Source organism: Poecilia reticulata, linkage group LG10 (genome assembly GCF_000633615.1).
Source record: "Poecilia reticulata strain Guanapo linkage group LG10, Guppy_female_1.0+MT, whole genome shotgun sequence".
In the NCBI taxonomy this organism is placed as follows: Eukaryota; Metazoa; Chordata; class Actinopteri; order Cyprinodontiformes; family Poeciliidae; genus Poecilia; species Poecilia reticulata.
Genome location: NC_024340.1, coordinates 31,569,943 through 31,580,505, shown reverse-complemented (window position 1 = coordinate 31,580,505; position 10,563 = coordinate 31,569,943). Strand labels below are relative to the sequence as shown.

Below are 10,563 nucleotides of genomic sequence, written 5' to 3'. Positions count from 1 at the left end.
CTGCTGCTGCTGCTATTAGCTACGCTAGCACTGCAGTGGTTGATTAGCTAATTTGAACACCTGCTCTATGTGGGTCAACTTTATTTTTATAAACACACAGAATTCTGCAGCACATCTACATGTTAAGGTTGTCATAGTCAAGCTAGCATAGCTGACCCACTTCCCTACTTCCTCCCTCCCTACGTTTTTATTTAAAACTTTTTCCGGTACTTGTTATCGTAGTTGTCGTAGTGCTAACAGTAGCAAAGCACTGCATCCTTTTTTCTTTTATATGTACTTTATAGATTTAGCATGTTATGTTCAATCAATCAATCAAATTTTATTTGTATAGCACATTTCAGCAGCAAGGCATTTCAAGGTGCTTTACATAATTAAAGAAATAATAAAAACAGCATGTTATGTTGGCAACCTAACAGCTAAAACCAATGCTAGCTGTCGGCTAGCACACAACAAAATTTGATTTGATCATAGAATTCAGTAACCCAAATTAAATATTAAAAAGTATGTTGGCTTAGCTCAGGGTGTCCAAACTTTTTGCCAAAATCAACAGGTCAAAAATACTTGTGGGCTAAATAAAATGTTTTGTGTTTTTATATAATTATAATAGAAAAATAAGAAGTTAAAGTAGTCAGATTTTGTTGTTTTTGTGGAAAAAGGATGTTATTTATTCAAAACTTTAAGGTGACAGAAATCGTAGTTTTCAAATTCTTTTGAGTTTGATGGAACAAATTTAATAAACTTTTCTTGAAAATGTTTGCAATATTTAGCCAAGTCTAGGAAATTAAGTAAAATCTTGATTAAGTACCAATAATTTGTGTCAGATATTTTTTTTACTCTGATTAAAAATAAAAAGTTCTGTAATTACATTCGGAGGCCGCACAAAGTCAGTCCAGGGGCCACAAGTGGCCCCCGTGCCACACTTTGGACACCACTGGCTTTTTCTTATATATATATATTCAAAAAATAATTTCTGAGCATTTTGAATCTATTTCCCAGTAACAGGAACTGCTGAACTAATCGGACCTGTTCTTTTCAGGAGTGGCAGTGATCGACAAGCCGCTATGACCCGGGCAGAAACCCAGAACCAGAACTTTATGGTCCACTGAGAGCCTCCATGTTTGGTTCTGATCCGCTTCCCTTGGGGTTCCAGGATAAACGGATGTAAATCCACCAAACCGAGCCGCCGGTTCTGTTGGCTTGGTGGTCGGACTCTAAGGAGTCGGTTGCAATAATTGGAGCGGGGACACCTGGTGGTGACCAGCAGTATTCCTCCTCGACCCAAACGCCCGAAACCGGAGAGCCGCAACAAGAAGAATGTTAAAATGATATGCAACAGAAGCAGCAGTTGATTTTTAAAGCTTGGGATCCGTTTTGTGTTTTGGTTCTGGGACTAAACGCTGCTGATGTTCTGCACTGAACGCTGCTGCTCATTCTGAAGCTGCCAGCCGCACACATCAGATCAGAGACACTGGAGCTGAAAATGATGCACTGTAAAAAAATGAGCTGGAAAAGACATCATGACTTTATTTATTGACTCGGTTGCCACTGCGTTCAGGAACAGGATCCTGGAACGGAACCATGTTTACCGGACTGGATCTTAGTTTATTCTATAAAAGCACATAAAGTTTAAATATAATCTTCCTGTTTTATACGTCACGTGATTTTCATTTCATCTGCTTGGATTTAATGCTCTGTTATGTTACAGAGAACTGGGAGCGGTCTTCTTCAGGTGGAAACACCTGCAAGTAGGTAAGACTCTCCAGCACCACCTGTGGTGGGAAACAGGAACTGCCTGAAAATAAGAGGAATAATCAGTAAAATATCTAATATTCAGGCACATCAGTAACAGTTTGATGTTTATTATTATAGAACTTGTAAAGATGTTTAAAATGCATCTGTGAAGAAACACTAAATGGACTTTGAAGTATATCATGTGATTGTTTAAAGTGACCAGATGGACATTTTTCTCACTGCAGTTGCTATATTTTTTTATATAAACGATGAATATTGTGAACAAAATGTTGGATTTGGTTCATTTTTAACAGCAAAGATGTAGAGGAAGATTAACACAACTTCCTCCTGTCGGCTTTTATTTCCATTTCTCCAAAGGTAAATATGTATTTACTGACATCTACTTGAAAATGTCTCCAAGCGTTTGGAGTTAAACAATTTAAAGAAACAACAAAAGTTTCTAAAAGTATAAAACGGTCTTCTTTTTTTTTTTAATCAAAAACATTTTTAGTTTGTTTTAGAAAAAGAGCAGAACCTCAGCTGGTGGGCGTGGCCTCCCTCTGGCGTAATTAGCCTAATTAGCAGCTGCTGCTAAAACCTCCAACCATTACAAACAGCTCCAGGTGAGTTTCATTTTCTTATAAATCTTTCATCAAAGTGCCAAATTAGCAGCAACATAAGAGATTGTTGCTGATTAATATCAACATTGTCTCGTTTGTTTGAATCGTTGGAGGGGAAAACAGCTTCCTGCTTTTCCAATGATCCGTTCAAATGTTGGCGGATGAATCGGAATTTAAAGTTCAGTAGAAATGAAAAGATAAAAATACTTTTTTTTTTTTTTTCCGCAGTCGATTCAAACGAGTTGCCAGATTAATGAAGCAGCGTTTTATTTCGTTATCCTGTTTTAAGCTTGTTTTGAAAATCCACTTCCGTTAGAAATTGAACTCCGGACGATTAAAAACAATGACGTTAAATGAAAATGTTCGCTGTGTTTGGCAGTGAACTGTCGTTTTATGCTGAATCCTTCAGCCCCAAAGTTCAACGTAGCTTTTAATTTTTAAAACAAGAACCGGAAGCTGCCAAATTCATGGCGGTGTCCGAATCAACGTGGCGGTTTGTGAGAGGCACAGAAGAAGAACCGTTCAGTTCTCAGCAGCTGAACACATTCAGTAACATATAAATAAATTAAATCGTTCTAGTAAAAACCGTTTTTTTTATATTTAAATATTTTGTGCATTTAAATGTTTTTATCTTCTTCGGCAGATGGTTTCTGTCCAGTTGTCTCCTTAATTAAACATCTCTTAATGCTTTTAAACGCAGCTTACCATTCTGGTTTCCGTGGCAACCGGACAGCTCGCGCTCAAGGTTTGGGCATTTACCGCTGCCGTCCACTAGAGGGCGGTGATTCCCCGCCATGTTTACAGAAGCGGCAACGCTTTTACATTTGGATCAGAACTTTTTCTACCAGAACGCCATTAATTTATACAATATTTTTAAACTGACCCTTTTCTGACGATAATATTTTAGTCGAAGCATCTCCCAGTTTCCTTTTGTATCACATTTTTTGTGCTCCATCTTGGTCAGAAAAATTAAGAAATCCTCTAAAAAAAAAAAAAAAAAGTAAAATGACTGAATCATGAAATTAAAAATATAACTGATCCACATTTGCAGAACTTTTCAACGACATGTTCAATAAAATAGTAAATTTTGTTGCATGACTCAAAGGAAAATTTGAAAGATACGCATTTCATAAATACTTTCCATATGCAGTACTTTGTTTCTCCACCAGAGGGCAATAACACTATAAAATGTTTCAGTTCTGAGGTAAATAAGAAAGCGGCAGAACTTGTGTAGCATTTCCACAAATTAAACCTTTATTGATATAAAATCAAAGTATCGAATATTAACAGCTGACTAAATGTGTAACCTGTGCAGAGAAATATTTGCAGTGGATTCCTGGAGAAACTAGCGAGTGTGAAACGGCGTGGGAGTTTCTCCACTCTGCTGCGGTGAGAAAAACATTCAAGAGACCAGAATGTTTTCTGACGAGTCAAAAACACTTTTTAATGTTGGAAAATATTGACACACGGAGCTGAAACGTGTTAAAATATGTCTGATGCAAACTTTTATTATTGCTGCTTCTTCATGGCACAAATAATGAGAACAGTTGGTGTTGGATAAGATCTGTGCTGCCATGCAAGCCGACTACAGTACTGCTATATTAGCTTATATTACACAGAGCGACGACATGTTGGGGTTACGTACAAAAGGTTAATGTAGCAGGATGGATAATAAAAAACATCACACGTATATAAACCTAAAAGGGGCCAACTGTGAAATAATTTAAACATGTCTGACATTCATTTTTTCTGGTTTTATGTACAGTATATTGATATTTGTATAGAAGTAGTGCTTAATTTCTAGAAATACAAATGGAAACAACAGAGGGGCTGCATTCTGCGAATGCTGTGCAAATAACATTTTTTACATCTGACCCTTCCTGCCCCTCCCAGCACTCTGCGCCACAAACAAACTGAAACTCGGAGAAGTTCCTCCAGCCCCCTGCGTCTCGTTCGCCCTGCCAGCAGGAAGTCGCTCCCCTCCCCTCCCCTCGCCGCCACGCCGGCAGTGTGATGAAGCAAACCCAACAGAACACAAACAAACAGGAAGATTTCCCAAAGTTTCTCTGCAAACCATAAAATAACGTCTGAAAATGTTTTTTTTTTCCCCTCAACATGTGAAGTGTTGGTGATGAAGGGTTCATGGCGGCGTCCTGCAGGTGGCGCCGTGTGCGATGACAGCGGTTGTCCGACAGAAACCTAGATGGACTTGGAGGAATCCTGTTTGCTGATGAGGACCTCCAGGAGGCGGAGCTTGGCCTTGACCCGCTTGTACTCGCGGTACGTCTCCAGCATCGGCACCCGGTCCTCCTTCTGAACGTTCCTGCAGGACGGAGGAAAACAAGATGGCGGCGCTCAGCTCTTCCTCCGGCGGCGGGCGACAAACGGACGCGTCGCTTCACTTACCTCCCGTTATGCTGATAGAAATCTTCCTCGAACTCTCGGATCGTCTTTCTCAGTTTCTTCTTCTCTGATCTGGCCTTCCACAGCTGTTCCAGCAGCTCTGGCCTGGAGGATCATGGGAAATGGAGTCAACAGGTCAGAGGCCAACAGTTTCTAATCGACTGTTTTAGCATTTGAAAAATTTCTCATTGTAACTTTCATAAATAATTTTTTACATATTTGTTGAAAAATCTTAGCTCCTTGCTACACAGCAGCTAGCTTAGCATGTGGTTAACAGACAGCGCTAAGCCCCGCCCCCTGGCTCTGATTGGGTGGAGCAGATCGATCTCATAGTAATGGTGGAAACCATTTTACATCAGGTTTGCGGTCCTTACATGGACGAGGCGTTGGAGCTGGACAGGCGCAGGTCCAGCGCCAGCCTCCCGGACCCTTCCTCCATCTTGTTGCTCAGCCCGTCCGGTTGGCTCCTCACCGACCCGCCGCTCGGGGTCACGGCCTCCAAGGCCATGATGACCTCAGAGCTCTGCATCTCTCCGCCGCTGCTCTCGCCCTCCTCCTCCTCGTCTTCCTCTTCCTCCCTCTCCTCCTTCTCTTCCTCGCTGCCTTTCTGCTCCTCCTCTTCCTCCTCTTTGATTTCCCAGAAGTGAGCGGTTTCTCCCTCGATGATCGGCTGGAGGGTCTGGCTGCGCCTCTTGCTGGAGGGCGACACCTGCAGCGGAGGACGGGCGTTAGCGGCGGAGCGCAGACGGGCGGCGGCGGCGGGCGGAGGCGGCCTTACCGTTACCGGCGTGATGCTGACCCTCGCCAGCATCTGCTTGACCAGCCTGTAGCGGTCGTAGAGAGGCTTCACCACCAGCCGCTCCTCTCTGGTCACCTGATCACAGAAACATGGCGTCATGCAGCAGCAGCCGGCGGCGGCGGCGCGGGGCGGGGCGGCGCCGCAGCAGGACGGACTTACTGGTCGCCCATGGAGGCCTTCGTAGTGCAGCAGGTTCTTCTGAAGGACCATCTTCTCACAGGACAGCTGCTCTTTGGTCATCTTCTGCAGAAACACGAGTTAAATCAGGGCTTTTCCATTATTATGGTCCAATTCGGCCTCAAACTCTTATTTTTCCTCACTGAATTTGATCATTTCTGCATCATTTCTTTGAAACACCGCCACCCTGTGGTGTGACGTGGTACTACAACGTAATATACTTTCAGCCTCTTAACCAGTTAAATTAACCAGCCAGTTAAATTAACCAGCCTGTTAAATTAACCAGCCTGTTGACCCCCTCGTTTCACCAACATGTATAAAACACAGTGGTCACCTTGATGTCGTCCGGCCAGCCGTCCTCCTGCCGCTTCCCTTTGACGCGGCGCTGGATCAGCTCCAGTGTTTCTTCTTTGGTGGGGCGCGGGCCCCGGACCTCCCCCGCCGCGTCATGGCCGCCCTGCTCCAGCGTGGAGCCGAAGCTCTTGGGGAGGGTGTTGCTACGGGGACGGGTCTGTGGGCCGAACTCGCTCTCTGCACAGTGTTTGGCATCTGCAGGACGAGAACACATGAAGAAGAAGAAGAGGAGTTGGATCCACATCGGAACCTTGGAACTGTTTTCTGGACCGGAATCAGAAAAATTGTTTACTTTTTTCTTCTATAAAACAATCTGAAAAGTGTGGAGAGATCAGCGCTGCAGCTAACGGTTATTTGGTTACGACTAAGTGGATAAAATTATGCAGATTTATTTTATTTAACCACTTAAGTTCATTTTATTAGAAGTTAATCACTTTTTAATTCTGAATAAAACAGAAATCCTTCAGCGGATGTTTGATCAGATTATTTTTATTGCTAATTGGAGTAAAAGGTGATTAACAGACTCTTTAATGAAGCTGAATGAGTTTATGTTAAACCAGATTTACAAAGTTTTTTCATCTCAAATGCAAAACGTTTAAATGTTTTGTAGTTTTGGCTAAATTACTAATCTGAGTATGTTCTCTCAGCATCAGCCAACGATTAACGGATTAACTAAATCAGCTGAAAGTTGTTTTTGACGCTTCAGATCAAAGCAGATCATGTGTTAGGATGGCCTAGTTAAAGTCCAGCTGTTGAAAAACCATCCATAGACGGTTCTGACTCACAGTGGGGTTGAAATAAAAAGCATGCCACACTTTTCAGATTAAAACAATGTTGTTTTCCCCTCTCCTCGGTCACAGAGACGGTTTCATTTAAGGTTTTACTAAATGTTCATCCCTCCATTCGTCTCTGAAGCCGACATGCTGGTTGGGCAGCAAACACACCAGTAACACCAGTAACACCAGTAACACCAGGCCGTGACTGTGGGAAGTATTCAGAACGTCTACTTACTGGGGGGGTTGTACTTACTGAGGTGACACGGTCTAGAGGCTGAGGGGGGGGCAGCGTGGCGTCTGTGTGAATGGAGCAAAGCCTGGTGCCTCAGCGAGCTTCTGGGGGAAAGGAGGTGCTGCTGGCGTCCTGGTGGCCCAATCAATCAATCAATCAATCGATCGGTCGTTGGGCAATGGAAGGAGGAAAGTGGAGAGCGGGTGCTCGAGTTATTGATCGATTCATCGGTTTATTGGTTTGAAACAGAGAAACGCTTTTAGCCTCTGCGCCCTCCGTGAACGGAGGAGCGGCGTGCGAGGGTCCTGGGATCAGATCAGCCCGGCGAAAGCAACAAAACGATCAATATCCAATCAGCGAGACCGGGGGTGCTCAAACCGGGGGCGCCGGGGACTTTTCTGGACCCTGGACTGCGTTTTTTTCGGTCCCCTCCCGACCGCAGTTTAATCTGCTTAGAAAGATGTTAAAAGCGTTGTCGTGGCAACAGTCCACCCGGGTGAAAGCAGGAAGTGTTTTCACCGACCTGGATCTGGTTTCATGGCCAGGAAAAGATTAAATATCGTCTTCAACCGAACCCAAAACAACAACAGGATTTAATCACTTTTCAATGCAAGTTTTCAAACTTTGGATGAAAACAATGCAAATTAACTAAACACAACATTTATTACCGTTATTGATAACATACTGTGATATTATTCTACAATAAATTTAATTTGTTTTGAAATGTTTCTCAGTCTCAGCCTGAAAGTTACAAAATAAATAATTTATAATGATTTTGGTCATTCCAGATTAAAGTTCTTCCTTTTCAGTGACTTTAACTCCAATCCACACATGGAGGAAGGAAAACGTGAAAACATTATTTCTGGGTTTGATCCGTTTCTACAGATTAAATAAAAACTTTTGTTGCCGAGTGGCCAGAAAAATAAATCATTTTTGGTGATTTTTTTTAAAAAAATGTTTTTAGTCTCTTGGCCTGTTGGGTCATTTTGAGCTGATGATTTTGGTCCCTGCGACAGAAAGTTTGTACACCCCGGGTCCAGACTGCCTGGGAGTCGGAGGTCGTTGCTTCGCCGCGCTGAGGTCATCCCAGAGGTCACGGGTTCACAAGGACGCACCGGCACACTGAAGGGTGGGAGCCACGGCAACATGCTGCTGTTAGAGGGGACGAACACACACACACACACACACACACACACACACACACACACACACACACACACACACACACACACGGCCGTTCTACCTTTAATCTGCCGACGGATCTTCGTCAGGTCGGTCATCCACTTGAGGACTTTGGGGTTAGCTGCCTTGTCTGCGTGAGACGGCTGCAGAGAAAGGTCAAGAGGTCACGTCAGAGGAGCTACAGTACGGCGGTTCTGTTCGTGTTTCTGGACCGGGCCCGGTCAGCGCAGAGGAAAGGTCACTCTGGGGATTTACAGAGACTTCAAATGTCAAACAGGAACAAACTGGAATCAGGCAGAAAGCCTCCACCAGAACCAAACCGTCTGTAGAGGGTCCAGGTTCTGGAAACATTCTACTGACTCCAGATCGGCTGAGATCCGAGCGGATTAAGCCTGACCCGTGGTTGTGAGCGCAGCCCAAGCAGAGGAGATGCTAACGCTACCTTGTAGTTCCTCTCCTTCTCGAATTGCTCCTCAAACTGTTTGATCTTCTTCTTCAGATGCTGCAGCTTCTTGGTGAGCTGATGGGTCACCGAATCTCCCCTCATGGCCTCCCTGGAGCCGAACGACGCGCGCCGCGGCCTGAAGAGACAAGTTGGAGTCAGAGCCGCCATGTTTGGCAGGTCCAACCAGGGGCGCCGGTTCCGGTCGTACCGCTGCGCCTTGCAGGGCGAGGCGGCGTCCACGTCCTGCTGCAGGAAGCGCTGGGTGCTGTGCGCTCCGAAGTCCAGGAAGCGGCGGGCCAGGATGTGCGGGTGCGAGCGCGAAGAGGACGGCGAGTCGTCCTGGAGTCCGTCGCCGTCGTCCTCCTCGCCGTCGTCCTCCAGCGGCAGCGGCGGCAGCGGAACCAAGCGCCCGGCGAGCGGCGACAGCTGCGCCTCGCCGCTGTCCGTGTCGTCCTGCCAGGATTTGAAGGCCGGAACCGGGTCTGGAAGAGAATCCGGGTCGACATCAGAAACATTTAACATAAAACCTCTAACTCACTCCTACAGCAACCAGCGTGGCGAGCTACATCTGAAAACCGGGAGCAGCTCCTCCTCAGAGACGTGCAGGTTGACGCTAAGCCCACCTAGCGGTTAGCGCCAAGCTAACGAGGAAGAGGAGGCCGTTAAAGCGTCAGCTGCAGGCAGAGCGGGAGCCCGGGGTTATCTCAACCGTCAGAAAGGCTCTGAACATGCTTCCTGCGCGGTCGCCATGGCAACCGGTGAGAGGCGGTGACGGGGGGAGGAGGTGGGTGAACCGGTGGACATGAAGCAGCTAACTTACCTTGGCCTTCTTTCTGCAGGTGCATACATGTGAAGTCGATGGGAGGGAGGTGGAGATGGGAAAGGGGTGACGCTGTTCGGATGGGCAGAAGAAGAAGAAGAGGAGGAGGAGGAAGAGAGATGGAGCCGTGAGATCATCACACAGCGACATTCATTCAACAAACTGAAGGAAAACTTTTGTCAGGTTCAAAATGTCGGGTTCACCTTTCTAACGAGAAAATGGTCCAAAAGCTCAACGTAGAAATGAATTATTGAAAATAACTTTTGTTCCTTGAAGACGAAGCAAAGCAGCAGAAATCAGCTGTTTTCTACCAAACGAGGCTCCCAGAGCTCAGACCTAGTCATTCAGAGTTACAGAAGGAGGCGTCCCTCAGGGCTCTGCACTCATTTTATCTGGACTTTCATGAACAAAGTGGCCACAGAGCAACAGAACTGATGCTCCATTCATTTTAAAACTACGATGTCAGGAGTTTCTGAACAATCAAACTGGATTAAAATCTGTCTTAGCATAATAATCTGGGACGTTTCTGGGAACCTACCCTCCCACTGGTTATCTGGGAACAGCTGGAGGTGGGGGCTGTGGGGGGCGGAGCTTGGTTGGCACGGCGACAGGCGGTTCCTGTTGGCCTCGCTGGTGTTGGCGTTCTGATCGCAGCCAAACGAATCAGAGTCCTGGGAGAGGAGAGACGGACCAATCAGAACCGAGGACACAGGCGAACCGAACGGAATAAATCAATAAACATACGGAAACATTTAACTGCCGAAGCTTGTAAATTAACATGGATGTAATATGTAATACATTGTAAAAATGAGGCTGAAAATAATGGATTTTAGTCAGAAATGAACAAAACCTTAAATTATGTTACAATTTCTGTATTTTATGAAAATTATCACTTTTTAGTGGCATAACTTTTTATTCAAACATGATAAAAATGTAACTGAAATAAAGAAGCTGCCTCAACACACAGTAAAAAAAATGTTATATGTTACAACCCCGGCAAAGCCCCGACGTTACCTAGCAACCC

The 10,563-nt window shown here is 45.1% G+C and overlaps 2 protein-coding genes across 6 annotated transcripts in view; one reads left to right on the top strand and one right to left on the bottom strand.

Moving 5' to 3' along the window:
• klhl3 (kelch-like family member 3) overlaps positions 1 to 2,019 on the top strand; it is a 24,199-nt gene extending 22,180 nt beyond the window's left edge. The window contains exon 12 of the mRNA XM_017307037.1: positions 1,037 to 2,019. Coding sequence (XP_017162526.1) covers positions 1,037 to 1,065 — 29 coding nt within the window. The 3' untranslated portion in view covers positions 1,066 to 2,019. The remainder of the gene's footprint in view (positions 1 to 1,036) is intronic.
• Positions 2,020 to 3,833: 1,814 nt separating this feature from the next.
• The window catches only part of fam13b (family with sequence similarity 13 member B), a 56,761-nt gene continuing 50,031 nt past the window's right edge, over positions 3,834 to 10,563 (bottom strand). For 3 of the 5 annotated variants that reach the window (XM_008421015.2, XM_008421013.2, XM_008421014.2), the window contains 12 exons: positions 10,078 to 10,210; positions 9,540 to 9,611; positions 8,928 to 9,201; positions 8,717 to 8,855; positions 8,336 to 8,417; positions 7,114 to 7,224; positions 6,065 to 6,279; positions 5,713 to 5,796; positions 5,533 to 5,628; positions 5,129 to 5,463; positions 4,758 to 4,859; positions 3,834 to 4,674 (listed from right to left, as the gene is read on the bottom strand). In XM_008421015.2, the coding sequence (XP_008419237.1) occupies positions 4,551 to 4,674; positions 4,758 to 4,859; positions 5,129 to 5,463; positions 5,533 to 5,628; positions 5,713 to 5,796; positions 6,065 to 6,279; positions 7,114 to 7,224; positions 8,336 to 8,417; positions 8,717 to 8,855; positions 8,928 to 9,201; positions 9,540 to 9,611; positions 10,078 to 10,210 (1,767 nt within the window). In that variant the 3' untranslated portion in view covers positions 3,834 to 4,550. The remainder of the gene's footprint in view (positions 4,675 to 4,757; positions 4,860 to 5,128; positions 5,464 to 5,532; positions 5,629 to 5,712; positions 5,797 to 6,064; positions 6,280 to 7,113; positions 7,225 to 8,335; positions 8,418 to 8,716; positions 8,856 to 8,927; positions 9,202 to 9,539; positions 9,612 to 10,077; positions 10,211 to 10,563) is intronic. The other 2 variants (XM_008421016.2, XM_008421017.2) reach the window with 2 other exon arrangements.